The sequence below is a fragment of the Triturus cristatus genome, chromosome 10 (genome assembly GCF_964204655.1).
Source record: "Triturus cristatus chromosome 10, aTriCri1.1, whole genome shotgun sequence".
NCBI classification, from domain to species: domain Eukaryota; kingdom Metazoa; phylum Chordata; class Amphibia; order Caudata; family Salamandridae; genus Triturus; species Triturus cristatus.
In genome coordinates this window covers 76,987,715-77,007,662 of record NC_140593.1, presented here as the reverse complement: position 1 = coordinate 77,007,662, position 19,948 = coordinate 76,987,715, and the positions used below count along the sequence as shown (strand labels likewise).

At 47.3% G+C, this 19,948-nt stretch overlaps 1 protein-coding gene across 3 annotated transcripts in view; it reads right to left on the bottom strand.

Annotated features, from left to right (window-relative positions):
- The window catches only part of KCNH8 (potassium voltage-gated channel subfamily H member 8), a 953,382-nt gene that overhangs the window by 487,701 nt on the left and 445,733 nt on the right, over positions 1-19,948 (bottom strand). For all 3 annotated transcript variants that reach the window (XM_085630453.1, XM_085630455.1, XM_085630454.1), the window contains exon 3: positions 8,542-8,673. In XM_085630453.1, coding sequence (XP_085486579.1) covers positions 8,542-8,673 — 132 coding nt within the window. The remainder of the gene's footprint in view (positions 1-8,541; positions 8,674-19,948) is intronic.

Here is a 19,948-nt window from a genome sequence, read left to right as displayed (position 1 = left end):
CTGGGAATCATGTCTTCCAAGCATACAGCTTCCTGTGGAATACCCACCATTGAGCGCCTTCCTAAGTCAGGGGAGTGTCATTCCTTGTGACCTGACCGATGAGAGTCAGAACAGCTACCCTTCTAAAGTGGCTTCTTCCCTACACGGTTCCTTCCTTTCTGATACATTGTAGTAAGTTGGAACTCTTTCTCCCTCACGGAAGATTAGGGCTCTAGGTGGTTCTCACTTTTATCCTTCGACTAGTGGTCTGACCCACCATTCTTAATGTCTCTCTCAGTACCTACTTTGACAATCTGGTGGTAAGCCAGAGGTCAGCCTCTTTCTCATGCTCTCAGGGATCCGTGAGCTTAGAATCTATCAGGTGTGTGGTGCAACTTTGTAAACAAATTAAAAAGCCCATTGCAATCATGTACTTTGCTGCCTTCACCCAACGTTCTATTCACTTCAATTACTCATCTACGCGATCTTCTTAGACTGCTGAGGCTGCTAAGGGTTCCCTGAATGGGCTCCCCTGTACCTTTTGTAATAGTTTTCAGCAATGAGCACCAACTTTCTAATGAGCTGTTCCTTCATGTGAGTGCACTGATTCCTCTCTGACGCCTCTAAGTTCAGGATAGCATCCCTCACCAGGTCAGACATGTCAGCCCAAATGTCATCTCCCCTCTCCTTCTCAAGCCTACGCATTTTCCAGGCAATCTCATATGCAGCAAACCACTTGTCAAGATCATTCCCCAGCACATAGCTTGGCACAATAACAATTAGAAAGTTGTGTGCGTGAATCACCCCTCATGGAACCTCACTGTCGCTGCCACTTCCTCAGAGGGACTCTACTGCACTCCTGGACGTCTTGCTCTGGCTGCTCCAATGAGCATGTAGGGTGTTCGGCTCACCCAAGGTGAATTCCCTCTAACCTGGTGCCAGGTTACCTGATGTTTGCTTCTACTCAGCAGCCAGGGATGAAGCAGCCTTGTTCAACTCGGCTGCCAGACTCAATCCCTCATGGGCAACTGCCGCCTTTTTCTCATCTAAAGTTCCCATGCTGTCCTTTTCTCTTCTACTACATATAACAATTAACCCTGGGCAGAGCTGGCATACCGGGACTACGCGGAGGTCCATGGAGGTTGGAACAAACTCACCTCCGCCACCCGCATCCAGCCCCCCATTAACAATTAATCAGACATTAATTAAAACTAAAACACTTACCTGTACTGTGGCGTCCCCGGGCTGCCCTCCTCCTCTTCCTCACCGTCTCTGGGTGATCCTTGCGAAAACTGAGCAAGTACGTGCGCCCGCGCATTTCTTGCGAGAAATGTGCATGCGTGCGAGCTCGAGCATGCGCAGTTTTCACAATGATCACCTAGAGACTGTGAGGAAGAGGAGGAAGGCAGCCCAGGGACGCAGCGGTACAGGTAAGTATTTTTTGTTTTAGTTTTAATTAATGTCTAATTAATTGTTAATGGGGGGGTGGAGGCAGGAGCTGGCCAACTCCGCTTCTCTGCGGAGTGTGTGGAAATATGCCTACTCCGCGTTCTCCGCAGAATGCGGAGTAGGCAAATCTCCACACACTCCTCGGGCGGAGCAGATTTCTCTGCCCGCACCTAATAACAATGCTGTCCTACTGGCATGCATTTAGACTCGAAACACAATCCATACCTTCGTATTTGGAATGTAGGCGTTCGAGAAACACCACAAACAAATCACACATAGAACTGTTTGAAATCACAAAACATAATTTTTATATTTTCCTGACAATTTATTTAATATATTTTTCTGATAGTGGTTGCTCCAAAGAAAGTGCAACTAAGAGTGTTTTTAGAAGTGCTAGTGTGCAAAGTGATGAGAAAGGAAATAATAAAAATTAAAAAAATCTAGACATTTATTTTACATTTTCACAAATGGCTGAAAAAGATCAACTTAGCCAAAGTCAATAGCCTGAAGAAATTGATTCCTTCGTTAAATGTCAAAAGTCCTTGTACACAGAGTGGTGTTAACTGAATCAGAACACACCACTCATGTGGACAAGTATATCCCATCCAGGCTGAATGATTATTGCAATATACAGATCTTTTTAATTTTTATTACTGCCTTTCCGTTTGTGATCACTTTGCACACGACACTTCTAAAAACACTCTCATTTGCACTTTCTTTGGAGCAACCACTATAAGAAAAATGTATATGTTTGAGAAAAAAATAAAATGATATTTTATGATTTCAAACAGCTCTATGTGTGAGTTGTTCACTGTGTTTCTCGCAAGCCTATATTACAAATACGAAGTTATGAATCGTATTTCATGTCTAAATCGATGCCAGTAGGACCGCACTGTTATATGTACTATAAGTTACCCAGGTCCTATGTCTGTTTTGGGTTACCCCGTTAGTTTATAATGGCTTTTTTTTCCTACAGCCGGGATAGCCTCTGTCCATTTCTCTTCAAAGACCAGGGCTACTGTTTGTACTGCACTGCACAATTAGATAACCTCACTGTCAGGGTCCCCTCAGTCTTGCTGTCCTCAGACCAATCTGTGAGCCCCAAGCCCTGATGGGGGAACAAATTAAAGAGGACACACTCCTCCCGACCCAGGATATGAGAAGCTGCTCCTTGAAATAAATCCCTCTGCACTGGTGCCTTCTCAGCTCTGTACTGGTGCCTACCCAACTCCATCCTCATTCTCCTCTGAAATTATCTGTACTATGCTGGCCTCCTCCCAACCCTTGAGGGCTTTCTTACAACCCCCCTTCTTGGCCTTCAGGCCCACTTTCAGATTCCTGTCATTGCACGTTACTCTCATTTCCAACCCACTTAGGCCAGCCAGGGCAACCAAACCCTGCTCCAAGTCCCTACGAAAAATAAATGAGGAAACATTTTTATCAAAAATTAAAAAAAATCTAAAATATGATTTGATCAAACTTTAATCAAAAATATTTCCAATTAAACATCAAAATGTTTGCCTCTAAATCTGGAATTAGAATTTTAATTTGTCTACAGTTAATACTGAATGGCAACTGCCTGATAAAGTCCTATTCCACTGCTGAAGAATGTCACACAATGGGCTAAGAGTTTGGGATGGTTAATTCTTGCTCATTTAAAAACACACCCTGGGATGGATATTTCACTTCACACCAATCTAAACTTTTCACTTCAGACTTAGACACTTTTTTAGTTCTCAGAATCCTTCAACAGATCAAAGCTGGAAGCTGTAGACAGGCAAGGCTCAAGGAGGCAGAATAACATTCCCCTGAGGTCTTGCTGAACCCATATTCGTCGTGGCAAAGGGCTCTGGGTGGCACAAACCTGGTTTTCGAGCACACCTTGAGCGCCCCGCCTCTAGGCAAGCCTCGGCATCTTGTCCTGGTTGTCAGGAGGTGGAAAAACTACCAAGTGCCACTTTTCTACCTCTGCTGGGACCCTTCCTCAGGCCTGCTCATGCAGCCCCCAGGTCCCCAGGACAGGCCTGTAGTCACCAAGCCTCTCTCTGCAGCCCACTTGACATCAGAAGCTCTTCTTCTTTTTGTGTCCCTGGAGCAAGCAAACAGGAGAACAGCCATCTGAGCCTCAGAGAGCAGCTCCAGTCCTTGGGCGCCTGCAACAAGTTGGAATCCTAGGGGCAGATTTACAAGGACTGGCGCATCCCTGCATACCAGCAGGGATGCGCCAGGTAAGATGCGTCACGCAAGTTCACCCTTGCGCCACCACGATGCGCCGCATTTACAATGCGGCGCATCGTGGTGCAAGGATAAATAGATGTGTGACGCATCTGATGGCGTAAGGGCGGCGCATTGCTGGAGTCGTGTCACAAGCGCAACGCAACTCCAGCAATGCTCAGGGGCTGCCCATACCTAACATGCTGCGTCACGCCTTACGCCTGCTTGAAGCAGGTGCAGGGTTTTGACGCAGCGCCGTCGGAAAAGTGACTCAGTGAAATCTTGTAGATTTCACTGCGTCACTTTTCCGAGGCTTTTTCCGACGGAATGCCCACCCTGCATACATTAAACCTGACGCAGGTTTAATGTAGCGCATGGCTTTACAAACGTGACGCATCTCCCTAGGTGCGTCACGTTTTAAATAAGGTGCAACATGGCGCATGGTTCACGCCGCCGCTGCGTCACAGAAGTGACACAACGGCGGCGTAAATGTGTTGTAAGGGGCTTGTAAATCTGCCCCCTTGAGTCTTCTTTCTTTCAGCAGGGCCTTCTTCTTCAGATGTGATATTCCAAGTCCAGTAATGTTGGTGGTGAAGGCCCAATTGTATCTTGCGCACCAGCCAGCAATTGTAAAAAATAACTTTCCCTACCCAATCCTGTTTCCAGTCTCCTCCTCACCCCACCTCCTGCTGCAGTTCCCCCTCTCTGCTTCACTGTAAAACTTCCAGGCCTGAGTTTAATTTACCCCCGCATAATCTTGAGTAAGCGCCAGCGTTTCACGTTACTATTGCTATGCGAAATGCCCAAGCTTACGCCATCACGCCACATTGGGTAATTGTAATTTTATGTGGGTAAAAACAGCATTGGGAGAGCATTGGAAGAATGCTGACAGAGTGAACGTGTGCAGCTGCTGTACGCATCATGCGTAACTTTGTTTAGCGTGAAATGTGCACTTGTGTCCATATTGGAGGACATGCCTGGAAGAGAATCCTTGACAACGTACATTCTTTCTATGTACATTGTCAACAGCCTTTAGTAACCAGCAGCAATATTGAACACTAAGGTCCTGACTGCCAGTGTAGGCACTATTTACACACCTAATGAATAAATGTACCACAGGTTACAATATTTATCGGGTGTGATAAATAACACGTATTACAAGTTTATAGGGAATTGTATGCACATTTTTGTGTTTAACACACCAAAATCCGCATGATACATTAAAAGCTGTGTGCCTGATTCACAAAGGCAAGCTTAGACCAAAAGTCTAAGTTTAGACCAAAAGTCTAAGTTTAGACCAAAAGTCTAAATTTAGACCTGAAGTCGAACTTTACTACTAATAAAGTTAGACTTTTCATCTAAGTTTAGACCTGAAGTCTAAGTTTAGACCTGAAGCCATGCTATCATGTGATACTGTAGGAGTCTGAATCAAGCTGATACTGTGGTTTATTTTGGGAGGGGAGGCAGCCTCCCCTTGGCAGCCTCCCCTTGGCAGCCTCCCCTTGGCAGCCTCCCCTTGGCAGCCTCCCCTTGGCAGCCTCCCCTGGGCAGCCTCCCCTTGGCTGCCTCCCCTTGGCTGCCTCCCCTTGGCTGCCTCCCCTTGGCAGCCTCCCCTTGGCAGCCTCCCCTTGGCAGCCTCCCTTTGGCTGCCTCCCCTTGGCTGCCTCCCCTTGGCAGCCTCCCCTTGGCTGCCTCCCCTTGGCTGCCTCCCCTTGGCTGCCTCCCCTTGGCAGCCTCCCCTTGGCAGCCTCCCCTTGGCTGCCTCCCCTTGGCTGCCTCCCCTTGGCAGCCTCCCCTTGACAGCCTCCCCTTGGCAGCCTCCCCTTGGCAGCCTCCCCATGGCAGCCTCCCCTTGGCAGCCTCCCCTTGGCTGCCTCCCATCCTTCAGATGTACCGCTAGTTGCTCCACCTTCTTCCTCAGAATGTTCTTTCTCATGTTACTATGGAAGGTTTGTGGCTCCGTCTCATTTCAGGTACTTTGCGTTTTCTTGTAAAGTTGTTAAGTCGGGGACAGTGTCTCTCAATGTAACCTTTCGTGATAACCTGCCAGTTCATGTCACACAATGTGGCACTGTCGCATCTTCTCATTGGCCTGAAATTAGAACATACCAGGTGCTTCATGAATCTAAGAATAACTATGAGACAACACCACTTGGTGCAGTCACCTAGTTTTCCTTTTCAGACATCCTTGGTTGAAGGATTTGACCCCAATGACCTAGAGATGGGCTGAGGTCAGGTCTGTACATCTGAGATGCTCATTGGAGTGCAGCGCCTCCTATAGAGACCGCTCTGAAGCGAGCCTTGAGCAGTCCCAGACAGACTCCCTGGAGGTAGCTGTGCGATGACGTCTGTCCTAAGATGCTGATGCGGCACAAACGGTCCCCGCAGTGACCTTTTATGATGGGAAATAGTGGTCCCGGTCACACAATATAACTCAGTGCCCAGGACAGGACTGAACGCTCTGATGACTGAGCAATGTGCTGGCCCGGGCGCCAGGACCTGTTCATTCCTTATAATCTGTCCAAATGTGGAACGGACAGAGTTCAGAGCGATATTCCTCCGCCTAACTGACCTTGAGCCTCGGTGGGGGGGAGGGGAGTTATGTAACTTCACACAGAAGAAAATGAGTCCATCCACACCACCCACTGTGTACTCTACCACCCGCTGTGGACTCTCGACCACCCGCTATGGACTCTCCATCACCCACTGTGAGCTCTCCACCACCAGCTATGGACTCTCCACCACCTGCTGTGGACTCTCCACCCCTCACTGTGGGCTCTCCACCACCCACTGGGGGCTCTCCACCACTCGCTGTGCGCTCTCCACCACCTGCTGTGGACTCTCCACCACCCACTGTGTACTCTACCACCCGCTGTGGACTCTCGACCACCTGCTATGGACTCTCCATCACCCACTGTGAGCGCTCCACCACCCACTGTGGGCTCTCCACCACCCGCTATGGACTCTCCACCACCTGCTGTGGACTCTCCACCCCTCACTGTGGGCTCTCCACCACCCACTGTGGGCTCTCCACCACCCACTGTGGGCTCTCCACCACTCACTGTGCGCTCTCCACCACCTGCTGTGGACTCTCCACCACCCACTGTGGGCTCCACCACCCGCTATGGACTTTCCACCACCCGCTGTGGACTCTCCACCACCCGCTATGGACTCTCCACCATCCGCTCTGAACCCCAATAATGTTGGAGTCAGTCGAGTTGTGGGTAAAATCCTTTGGAAGATTGTTTGATGAACCGTTTTGCTGGATTGAATACACAATGTTGATTATGTTGGTTTACTCAAACCTTTTCTCACCTACCTGGAGGTATTCCCTGCCACTTTTGCTAGGGACTAACCCTTTGTGTAGTAACCCATTTATAATAACACACATCAATCGGTAGTTCCTACTGGCTAGAAACTGAGACTCCCGCAGATGTAACCTCCATGTTGTCGTCATCTTCATTCCTGGGGCAGTATTACACACTGCGGTGCATTCTCCTTGTTTGTGTGAGCACTTCTTTCAAAAGGTGCACCTTGCACAAAAAAGGAGAGTGCGCCGTATTATATTGAATGCGCTGCCCCCATTAAAATCGCCGGGTACGTTTGGTGTCTTTACACTTCGTTAGTAAGGGTCACTTCACGTCAAATGTTCGGCAGCGACAGATTGACGTACTTTAAATTCATGATTGAGTAGTTTAGCACTGGTGACTGGGCACTTTTACACTAGACCATGTGCTGACGTAACACAGCAGCATGACGTTTGCACTATTAAGTGCAAGAACAAGATTCGCACCAACTGAAAGCGACTTTTGCATTGATCGATCAGTGCTCATATCGGTAGTGCATTGGTGCAAGACATGCAGTACAGCCCCTGTTTGGCTAATGGCTGCTTATTGGCTTAGGTCAGAGGTGTACAATGTAGGTCAAAGAGTACCAGACCATGCCAGATTTGATGAATTAACACTGAAGATGTAAAAAAGATTGATATAGCCTTATAGCCTGCCGTAGCGGGCTATACCGATTATTAAAGGCCCGCTGCATCGTTAAAGGCCTGAGCCGAAGGCTAGGGACTTTAACAAGGCAGCTGGACTTTAATAGTCGGTATAGCCCTGCTACGAAGGGCTATAAGGCTATTAGAACATTCTGCCACTAGAGGGCAGAATGTTCTAACAAATTTATCAAAGGCTTCAGGGAGCACGAGGGGGCTGAAATCCCCTCAGGCTCCCTGAAGCCTTTGTTCACAGCCACAAACAAGCATTGGAATGTTGGAGCTCCGGGCGTATACCAGCCATTATAAGCCTAGAGCTACTCCTTTGTTTTCAATGGAGCTTCCAACATTCCAATGTTCTAATATAGCCTTATAGCCCGCCGTAGCGGTCTATATCGGCTATTAAAGGCCCGCTGCAGCGTTAAAGGCCCAAGCCGAAGGCGAGGGACTTTAACAAAGCAGCGGGACTTTAAAAGCCGGTATAGCCCTGCTACGAAGGGCTATAAGGCTATTAGAACATTCTGCCACTAGAGAGCAGAATGTTCTAACAAATAAAACGAAGCCTTCAGGGAGCGCGAGGGGATTGAACTCCCCTCAGGCTCCCTGAAGTCTTTGTTCACAGCCAGAGCTGTGAACAAAGAAACATTGGAATGTTGGAGCTCCGGGCTTATTCCAGCCATTATATGCCCGGAGCACTCCACTGTTTTCAATGGAGCTTCCAACGTTCCAATGTTCTAATTTAGATTAAATATATGTGAATGTACTTGATGTGGATATCCTGATAAGTGAGCAGTGAGAAAAGTCCCCCTGGACGTACATTGGACACCGCAGCTTTAGATGGATCCTGATGAAGGGAGATCTTTTAGTTCCTCAGCCTCCGTACCCCCCACATGAGTTTTGTAGGTACCAACCTTCCTGTTTGTCCGCCTGTGCCGCCTTCACTTTTATGTCCGTGATGTCCTTGAAGGAGGCCAGGAAGAGCACCACGTCCCCCTTCTCATTCTTGATCGGCACAATGTCCAGCAGGCACCAGAAAGAGGTCCCTGGAAGGAGGAAACGAAAGTTATCATTTGAATCAGAAGCTTGGCTCTTATGTGATCAAGTACAGTCCACATTACAAATACTTTGCACAGGTGCAAATTGAGTGTGTGCAAAACCTCTAAAGTTTGCGTTTGTCAACTTGGTAAAGTTTATTTTAGAATTTCAGCAATCTCACCAGCTCCGCTAAGAGATTTTTTAACAAATCATGAAAAAAATCTATCAAGAAATAGGTTTTCCAGAAGAAAAAGCATGCACAACCTGTTTTTGATAAAAATGTTTCCAGCAAAAAACACTCTCCTGCCTTTGTGTAGGAAGTTTTACCTGTGGGTGAAGGTTTTTGGGTGAAGGTTTTCCATGCGGGACAATCAATAACTTTAAGCGACCACAAAATCTGTCATCTTCACAAAACCTTGCTGGTCAACTTGGCCTCATTCACGACCTTAATAGCACTTCTTTTGTTGCTTGTTTAAACAGGAATTGTTCAAACTGAGGGGCATTATTTACAAAGAAATGGCAGAGCACTGCAGCAAATTCTGTAGTGCCAAGGGCTGCCATTTCCAAAATGCAGGAATGCACCATATTTACAACAATATGGCACATCTCTGTGTTTTCCCTAATACTGGCACAAAAAATAGCTGTCTAGCACCAACACAGACACCTGTGCACCATAGTGCAAGGGTACCTGCGTTGCAGAGAATAATTGTTTCTGTGCAGGAAGATGTCCCTTCCTGCATTTAAACAATCAATAATGGCAATTTGTCAATTCTATGTGTGCTGCAAAATGCAGCACACACCTAATTAGCAAATCGTAATTATTTAATTATTGTTTATGTTCTAAATTAAGACGGGAGAAACAGAAGAGTTAGATTGGACTACTGAAGCAGAGAGCCTATCGCAGCGTTTATTGGCCTCTGCTGCCTCACTGTCTTCCATTCCAGTGTTCTGATACATCATTTTTTCCCAATGCTGGGGGCTTTACTTGTTGTTAAAGGCCATGAACCAGAGGAAGGGGTGACCTTTTACAAGTAAGAGGGTCGCTACCGCGCTGTAAGCATGAGCCCAAAGGGCAATAACCATATAAGAACTGTCCACCCACTGAGAGCAGAACGTGCTGAATTACAAAGAGGAAACAGAAAGACAAACATTGGAATGTTGGAGCTGAAGGCCTCTATCAGCCATTATTGGCCCTGAGCTACTGCACTGTCTTTAATGCATCTCCCAACATGTCAAGGTTCTCACAGAAACAATCATTTACTCATCATCTGTCTGTTGTGCGCAGGATCAATATTATGAAACGTTCAAAGGTGACTGGAAGCCAGAGCTGATGCCCAGCTCCCTGCATCACTGGTCCATAGAAAGATGCTGCATTCTGCCAGCATCCATTTCAATCTTACACCCTGGCATCATTAGCAGTGAGTGATGAAGAGGCTCATTTCTTTCGCATCAAATTTCGTGCACCATTGAAGTCTTTCATTGGTGTCGGTCATCCCTGTTTTAATGGGGCTTTTCCCAGCATGTTAGCAGACTTCTGAAGCTCTCTGTTTACTGCTGGCTGCCCTTCCTTCAGTTAATGATGCACCCTGCTCCTTTGTCAGCAACCAAAGCGTTGCTCCACTAATTGAAATATCTCCATGCCCTACACGTGCCAGTCTAATAGAGGCATAAAGTGCCTGGCCAGGAAACTGCTGACGTCACAGGCTCATTGAATCCCAGAAGGCCGGATTGGCCACCAGCCCCTCTGCGCTTCCCCGGTAGCCTGCAGGCTAAGGGGCTGCTTTAAGACAAAGATGGGTTGCATGAGCAAACCGTGCCCTGACCACGCCCCATGCTGGTCTCCTGCACCCAGCAGCTGGTTTGAACTTTTTTTACCAGAGCTGGGTTCCATTTTCCAGTCCAGCCTGACCTGGTTGGAGTACAATGAGTGAGTTTCCTTAAGGTGAAGGGCAGGGAACTGCTGACGTCACAGGCTCATTGAATCCCAGAAGGCCGGATTGGCGACCAGCACCTCTGCGCTTCCCCGGTAGCCTGCAGGCTAAGGGGCTACTTTAGACAAAGATGGGTTGCATGAGCAAACCGTGCCTTGACCACGCCCCATGCTGGTCTCCTGCACCCAGCAGCTGGTTTGAACTTTTTTTACCAGAGCTGGGTTCCATTTTCCAGTCCAGCCTGACCTGGTTGGAGTACAATGAGTGAGTTTCCTTAAGGTGAAGGGCAGGGATCCCTGACTCATGAGCTGGCCTTGCTGTTTGAGAGATGCAACTGAAGGATGTCTGGGTGAGTGTCATAGACATTTTACCTCTAGTGCAGTGCTTGCTTCTGCCTGTTTCTACACTCCTGGGGCAGTTCCTTGTGGCAGAAGAAACTGCAGCTGCTTGTGCTGTTCCTTTCCAAAATACCCATTTCACAGATGCCAAGTTAGTGTCCACAAAGTGGAAAGTGGCCATGTCTTCCTCTGTGCATGGGGGCACCTGGAAGATGAGGAAATGCCTTTGCCCGCTGCAGTGTCCGCCCCGCCCGGGAGCATGCAAAATGGACACACCACACAGGGAGCTCTGTAACAGACGTCTTTATTCCTCAGCATACGATCACACACTGCACTCGCCTTCCATCATAACCATTAATAGCCACACCTTACCACCTACCAGCAACTTACGTAATTCCACCGTTGAGTTCGTGCAGGACCGCAAGGGTCCTAGTGCAGAGAATCATGACACCACCCCTGGGTTCATGCGCTACAATACTAGAAGACATGAGCAAAAGGGTACGGGGGGGCAGTAAATCTGCACCACCCAGGAGTGGTAGACTGCTAAAACCTCGTGCTTTAAATACAATTCAAAAAAATATTGTAGCAGGAATATCAACTACCATTATATTGTGAAGGTAAGAATATGTAGAGAATTCCTATTCCATGTACATGTAAGTTGACGGTAGATATATTTCATGTACGTAGATGTGGCGGTTGGAGCATTAAATCTATGTCTAAATACTATCACAATATTGTGATAATCCATAATCTGGCTTCAATATTTTTGTACAGCTATATTCTTCTACTCGATACTCTGACCTTCAATGTCGAGGAAGTGGTACCCAGTCGCCCCCGCACTCCCATCATGGGGTCTTTCAGGGTGGATGTCATCGAGGGTTTGCCAGGAGTAAAAAAATCCTGGGGCCCCTCTGGAAAGGGGCCCCTGGTGTCAGTTTTATTAATGATCTGGCTTGAGGCCAATGGAGAGCCTGGCACCCTGCACTAATGTGTCAATCAAACAGGACGCCAGTTTGTCTTCTTCACATGTCCTTGTCTAGTTGTCGCACCCTCTTTATGTCAAGTCAATATTTCTTCTTCCTGCTCTTCGAGCAAGAGCTTCTTCCATCTGAGGGTCTCCCTCTTCCACCACAAGGCCTTAGTCTTCAGTCCAGGGGTCCTGAGCTGGGTCCTACACGATCAAGCCTCCAATAAGTGCCAGGACACTCTCTGAGTAGCTGCGTGCTATATAAGAACTATTCATTCATTCATTCATTCATTCATTCATTCATAGTGTTAGTACTACAGATCAGCCTCGAACCAGATACATTTCTACCATGGTCACTTCATCTCTACCCACCTCTGAACCCTCCCCACAACCTCTGCCCCATTTTGGACTCTGAGCCTGAGACTGGCCCAACCCTGACGAGTGGGGAGCAGCCATCTGGGGTGTAGCATGTGCCAGCGCAGAAGGGGCCTTTGCACTTCTTTTTGACAACTTGAGTGCATGCGTTAACTTGAGATATCTCTGACTTAATGCATGTTTTGCAGACAATATTAACAAGGAACGGGGAAAATTAACGCTAAGGGCGCTTAGCGTTAATTTTTTTAATGCCCACTATTGTTGGATAATATCACCTGGTTATCGCGTTATTAACAATGCTAACCGCCTAGGCGATAAAAAATCCAGCGATAGCGGCATTTTGGGAGGTTATCGCTGGTAATGCAGCGATAAAACTACAAGGATAGGGATATCCTTGTGGATAGCCCATGGTGGATTTAGCCATGTAATCCACCTCCCATTGGATTACATGGCTAAGTCTGAAAATTAGCAGACGTGAAAAAGCAGCGTTAACCGTGGTTAGCGCTGTTTTTTTTGTCTCTAACAGGGTTAGCGTGAAGCTTGATAAAAGGAGAAATGTCGCTTAGCGACATTTCTCCTATTATTTTGCTCTGGAACGCCCACTTTGCATCTCATTAGAGATGCATGCAAAGGGAAGCGTAGTGAAAAAGGGTGCTAACATGCGATTTTGCATGTTAGCACCCTGTTGTTGATAGGGCGATATTTTTATCTCCGCTTCTTTGGCTTTTAAAGCCAAAAAAGCGGAGATAAAGCCCTTGTTAATATGCTCCATAGTGTCGAAACTCAGGGCCTCTTACCAGAAAAAGATGCATTAACTTCGAGATCTTTTGAGTTAATACTCGAAGCTTGAGGCCAGCGCCACCCAATGTCAGAGGTGAGAATTTTTGATTTCACCTCTTGCCTCTTTGCTCCATCATCACTCTGTCTGCCTTTATTTCACTCTTCCAGGTTCTTTTTCATCCTGCTTTCTTTCTTTGTCACTGTTTTCCTCACATTGTCTTCCTCCTTCCCTCTTTTGTGATTTTCTATTGTGCTGCTTAGAAAAGGTCATTTATTTGTGTTAAGAGGGAGGCATGACACAATCCCATTTCCTTGCCATAAAATCCAAACAGTGCATTTTATTTATTAGTTGCAGCTTGCTGAAGGTTGATGTTAAGATGCACATATGTTCTCAGTAGATGCCTTCCTGCTGATCACTTTAACAAACACCCTGGCAAGAAGGCAGATGGGATGGGTTTCTTGGAAGAATGGATATTTCACCATCTCCTGGTGCCCCAGGCAAACACCTGGACCTTCTGGGTCTCAGGGCAGGCCCTGATAACAGGCCTGTCACTGAGTTACAACCTTTGAACTTAGTCACTTGCATAGTGCTTCCCATGTCTCTTGTCATGAGGGGGGCTGGGCAGTGCTTAATTTGAGCCGGTGGTGACTCCTGCTCAGTACTAGCACTTAATTAATTTCTGGTACTCTGCACCGGCACCTAATTGTCAACACCGCACCTATGACAGTCTGCCACATGGTGGCACTGTTCATCGAGTTTAGGGATGATAAGAACAACGGTTGTTTATGAATTCAATATGCATTACAAATTACTGATACCTGCCTCCCCAGCCATTCCTTTAGCTTTGGGAACCTGGAATATTCTGAACCGTTGCACTTGCAGGGGAGAGAGATGGTTAGTAGTTGTTTTGGCAGCGATGACAGGGGCGATGGGTGGTGCAAGCTGCAGTGGCCTCCTGGTCACGGCCCTGGCACTTGTAATTTTACAAATTAAGTGCTAGGGCTGGGCCGGCCATGTTTCCTGCCTTCAGCACTTGAACACTGCACACGCAATGCAAAAGACATGGTTTTAAAGTGTTTCGGTCACACTGCACTCCTTTTAAACCATTGGGTTTTGCACTTGGTGGGTTCCTGTCTCCAGCAGGGCCGCCACCAGCCGCAGTGACCGTCAGGGGGAGGAAGGGGGAGGGGCTCTGCTTTTGCTTGGCTCAGTGAGTCGATTACATTGATAACAAAGACTCTTTAAAACTAACAGTGTACTTCTTTAATTTGTGAATGCTGCAACAGGTTTCCGTTTGTTACATTAAATCATATGGCTGAAGTGAGTCACAATTGTTACAAGTGATTCAAATAATGAACTTAGAAACATTCATTCACCACCACCATTGACTGACAACGGTGCTATTGGTGAACTAAAAGGAAAGTCACTTGTCTTGTGCGCCTATACTTGGTCTTGAGATATTACTCAATCTACGGATTGAGTAATATTATAGTATTTTCATTTTGTACAGCATATACCCTGAACTGATGTATTTCAAAGTGTTTTCCTGTGATGATGAAAGAAAATGAGGTAGTGTGAAAAAAGTAATTGCCTAGCATCACACTATGTTGGCAAGTAAAAGCCTGGCTTGACGCAGCTTCCTGGCGTTATCTTGGCCACTACATAGTTCTCTCTTTATTTCTTTTGACCAAAGCTTAATGCTTTGTGTTTAATTCCTTGAAGCGCTAAATCAGTTCACTGTGCTAAATGCAGTCAGGCTATTCATTGTCACCCATTCTTGAAAGAATTCATGCACCCTCTCCTCACCTATACAACTATTCATTCATTCATTCTTTCTTTAGGCCATGCAGCCATGTCTCTACTATCCATCCATCCATCCAATGATCAACAAGGTAATTTAATGAAACATGTTGTAAAACAGACCATGTTTTCAATTGCTTTCAAACGTTTCTTGGGGAAGGGCCCTTTCTTGCTCCAAGCACCCGTCGCAGTGGTCTGGCTCTCCCTCCGAACTGGCTGGCTATGCAGTATGAGGGCTGGACTAACAAAATGTGCCAGAGCTGCTTTTGGTTCCCAGTCCAGCCCTGTGTCTCTCAACGCCCATGTTGAAATTAAGGACATTAATGGGGCCATCTGGTAAAAATTGTCAAAGCGCATGTCAGCTGACGTCATCAAACCAAGTCACCTTCTAGAAGGCCTGTTGTTGGTGATTGTTAGAGATGCAGGACTGGGGGAAGAGAACAGTCTTTTCTCTACACCGGGAGGCCACATTAACGCCCTCTACGGTGAACACAGAGTGGTGACCCTACTGTGGTGTGTGTGGTCCCTGTGTGTGGTTGTGTCAGAGCAGGGTTCCCCAAGTTCACTATCCTAGTCCACCCGCATCAGCCATGGTAGCCCCAGCTGATACTCCGGCAGCCCAGGAACTGCAATCTGCTTGGGGTGCCCAAGCTGTGTAGTTCATACACCTCTTGAAACAACATCTCAGCAGAACAAGCCGAGGCAAATGTAGTCATGTTAAGAAGAACTGAGGCTGTCATAAGAGGGTGATAAAACAGGAACCTAGAGCCAGAGACCAGGTAGTGTGTACACAAAAAGCTGCGAAGGAAAGGAGCTGTAAACCTCACCCTGCAGGTCCCTTTTACCACCAGGCTGTGGTCCTAAAGTTCTTTCTTAAAAGCTGGTGCTGGAGGCAGTGCCACCGCGAGGGGGTCAATGGGCACCGCTCCAAGCAAGAACAAGGGTCCAAAACGTTTTCTGGCTAGTAAATAAGGACTATCACTGGGGTGTAGTAGGGCCCCCTCGCCCTAATTTTAACCATCATGTTTGTAATGTGCCTGATACCGAGAGGTCACTGAAGGCTTTTTTACGATTTTGGACACCATCACCATCTCGGGACCGACCGACTTCCTGTCTGCAGTCCCAACACCGCAATTACAATGCAACTGCACATGGTGCGGTTGCATACTCCCATTTCTCAATTGGAGCTTGTGCTACAGCCATAAACCAGCCATAGCACAAGCTCCCAATGAGAAATGGAGATTGTTTTCAACAGGGGAAGTCCTCAACCTGCTAGGGGACCCGGAAATCTCTTTCTGACAGGCTTTGCATGTCGGAAAGCCCGGCATGGAAAGCCTGCGGGACATCGAACATCGTAACCCCAACGGCAAACACACTGTCCATTGGGATTACGGGCCGGTCTCTGACTGGCCGACGGGTTCCTTGAGCCTGTTGGAAGCCAGCTGGAATGACCGGCCAGTTTGCATTCCGTCCGCCTGGATTGTAATTAGGTGGTCGGAAGTGAAACCGACGATGAATGTCGGAAAGCCTCCCACATGAGCTCGGAGGCTTTCCGACACTCATCATAATTGGCCCCTAAGAGATGGTCTGTGCCTTACAAGTATATATAAAAGAGCTAGGTTTTCATCTTTTTCTTGAAAGACAGGAAGTCTTCACAGACGGTGGACCTTTCCAGACCTACGTCAGCACCGGTAGAAGTATATTTACACCAGGGTGCCAGAATAGCTCAAGATGTCTGAGGGAAGAGAACACCTTGACAAGCTGAGCCTCTAAACTTCAAAACAGCATCATGCTGTGCCTGCAGAGATGTATTATGGGTATATTTCTGTGCCTGGGAGCATAGGTGGTGCACTCACTGTGACAACTTAAGTATTCCCATGATTACAAATTACCATTTGTCTACAATTACCGACTCCTAGACTGCAAATACCCCTAATTGTGTATGCAAGTGTCTTGATTTAAATGTAGATGAACAGTGTTTGAATCAAGTAATAATCCAAGCCTTGCAAAAGTAAGTGCTAAAATCCAAAAGTGCAGCCTCTGTACAAGCACGTTTATCACATTAACAACAATAATGTATGTATGTGTGTAGTATGTGTGTAGCACAAATCTAGCAAAAAGGCCCTGGAGTGCTGTACAGGGCTGAAAACAAAGCCACAGTCAAGAAGTGCTATGAGAAGTACCTGGCTTCTGGGAGCAGAGGAGCTGCGCTGCGACTGCATTGTGATGTTGTGTTCTTTAAAGAGACGCGTCTTCAACTCTTTCCTAAACTGGAGCAGTGTTGGGTCGATCCTGATGGATGCGGGGATACTGTTCCGGATCGTGGGCGCATAGATGGAAAGGGTCTACTGCCTTGTTTTTTTCCTTTAAGACTTTTTAGTCTCCAGCTTGGGGGTGGCCTGGGTGGTGGTTGGGAATACTGCAAGCGCACATTATTGTTTAATTTATCCTTAACAGTATGTCGATATGCGTGATCTTCGCTATTTTAGTCCTGGGGTTCTGCAAGTCAGTTCTCCAATAATAATAGTTTTAATGATAGCTTTACAAGTTGTATGAAGAGGTTCCAGGTAGGATTAACCAGCACCCCACCCTCTGCTTTGAATTAAATACATTGAAGTGGGAAAATTGAAATGGAAGGAGCTTACATCCACTCAAGAGGCAGCCTACTCAGGAGAACAAAAACACGTCTCCTTTGCAGCGGATAAGCACACTCAGGGGATGGCGCACCTGAAGTCCATCCTCATCAACTCGGCCAGGACACAGGCACTCCACCCCAGCGAGGACACTTTCACAAATACTTTAAATGTGCCAGTCCCACGGAGTGGCCAGAGAGAAAGCAGAATAAGTTAGACACCTCAGATAAAGCCCCAGGGCTGAGCAGGATACTGATAGTTGTCAGCAGCTGGAAGCCTTCGCTGAGCAGAAAATCTGAAAACAGCTTCTGAGATATCTTGACCCAACCATCACCCAGGGCTCCTTGAAACTTAAACAATGGGTGGGAAACTTGAATGAACCACTCCCAGAAAAGACAAGGCCAGTGTAGAAGGCTCCTCCGGCAGCAAGTGGCGAGTGACTGCTCCTGTAAAGCACGCTAGAACTAAGGACCTCGTTTACAAGCCCATTGCGCTGATGGTACGTCCATATTCCACCCTGTGTGGCTTTTCGTGGCCGTGTAAATATGGCCCCCTTTCGCACATTACTCTGTGTGAAAGGGGCATTCCATGAACATTGCTTTGAGTGTTCCCACGCAACATCCATGGAACCTGACGTATTTCCAGATTTGCAAGGTTTTGTAAACCTGGGAATGTGTCAGATTCCTACGCCTCCCCAGGGGAGGTGTAAGGGAGAAGCAACGAGGAGAAATTCCTTTATTTCTCCTCGTTTTTCCATTTTCTAAGTGTGCTGCATATTGCAGCACACATCGAAAGAGGAAAACACCTCTTGTGATTGTTTTTGGCAGGAAGATGTCCCTTCCTTCACAAAAACAATCACCCCTACAACACAACCACCCTTGCACCATGGCGCAAGGGTGCAGGCATTGGCGCATGTCAGCTCATTGCGCGCCAGCACAGGGGAAAACAACAGGAATGCACAGTATCTTGTAGATTCGGTGCATTCCTGCCTTTTTCTTTTAACTCGCACAGTGGAGAAGGAAGGCCTGCTGGCTGTGTCAAAATATTGTAAATGAGGCCTAAATATTTTGGAGCAGCTAAGATGGCAGACTTCACCAACAATGAAAAGATAGTTCTGGATTAGGAGACACAACCACAGGTGTGGTTGCTCTACCATACTGTCCATAAACAAAAAGCCATCCAAAAGGCTCCATGGACCAGCATCTAAAACCGATTGTGTGCCCAAGTGAAACAAAGCTGAACAGTGGCACAGCTGGAGAGTAAACTGTGCCCGCACCTGGTCTCACTCCCTTTTGGTTCCCATTGTCCTCGATGGCATGGGCGCTGTGCATCCAAATAGTTTTCCTAGAGCATGAACCAAGTTGGCCAGAAAGTGCCTGGGAGTAGTATTGTCCTTTCAGTGTCATGCATTTGTAACCATGTTCAGGGGACAAAGATACCCCACTTCAAAGCCTTTCCTTGATCAGTACCACCCCTTTTCCATGGGTATGTGTAGACTCAACATCTAAGGTCAAGGTTCAAAAATACTGTTACCAAATGGGACAAATGCTGCAACCTTAAACACCACCTAAGATAAAATTACAACACAGATACACATTCTTGAGGATGACACCAAGGCAGTGTCATTTCCTTAGGGTGACTTGAGGGCACTGGAGACAAGATGTGATGCTTTAGAGGAACACTGGGCTTGGGGCCAAAACTGATGTGTCATGACTGTCAGTGGCTCCACTGCGGCCCGAGCCCATCTCGCTGCACATGCCTCTGCTGCCCTTTCCAGAACAAGCTCCATGCTCTCCACCTCACTGCCCCTCTGAGGCAGACAGCATCAACCATGCGGCAAGAGGTATCAGCAGCCAGAGGTGGTGGTATTGCTGGACTTCTAGCAGGGGTTCCAGTTCTGCTTCTGCTGCATGTAAACATGATTAGATGTACCCCACAAAGCAGATAAAATTGGAGCAGACTAGACTAAGATGGCTGCTGTTTAGTCATCCTCAGAAACACTGTTTCAAGATGGTCAACATTTCACGAGAACGATAAAGTGTCGACGGCCATTTTGGATTGGGATTTGTGCAGAAGGAAGTCTCATTCACTCCTCCATGCCTGTTATTGGTAGTTTCAGGATGCTTTCGGTTTCAGGTAAGCTTCCTGTGAAAAGAAGGCGAGAAGGAGCAGAGATGTTCAAGATTACCCGGCTTCATAAAACAGGAATCTGGTGAAGCTCTCAGCTCACGGGTAGGACGTGCTTGTTTCTGTAAATGGCTGGGCCTACCATGGATGTAGGCCTCGCCGGTCAGTGAGTAATCACGACACACGCTTACTTGGTGACTGCTCAGCTAGTGGTGACTTGCGACCCTGGCCCATTTATTTATACCCTTGGGCCGAGCCCGACCACGAGGGCAGCCCTGCCAAGTATCACGCATCAGGCGTGATTCTACCGCATTTCAATGTGGTGGTCCGC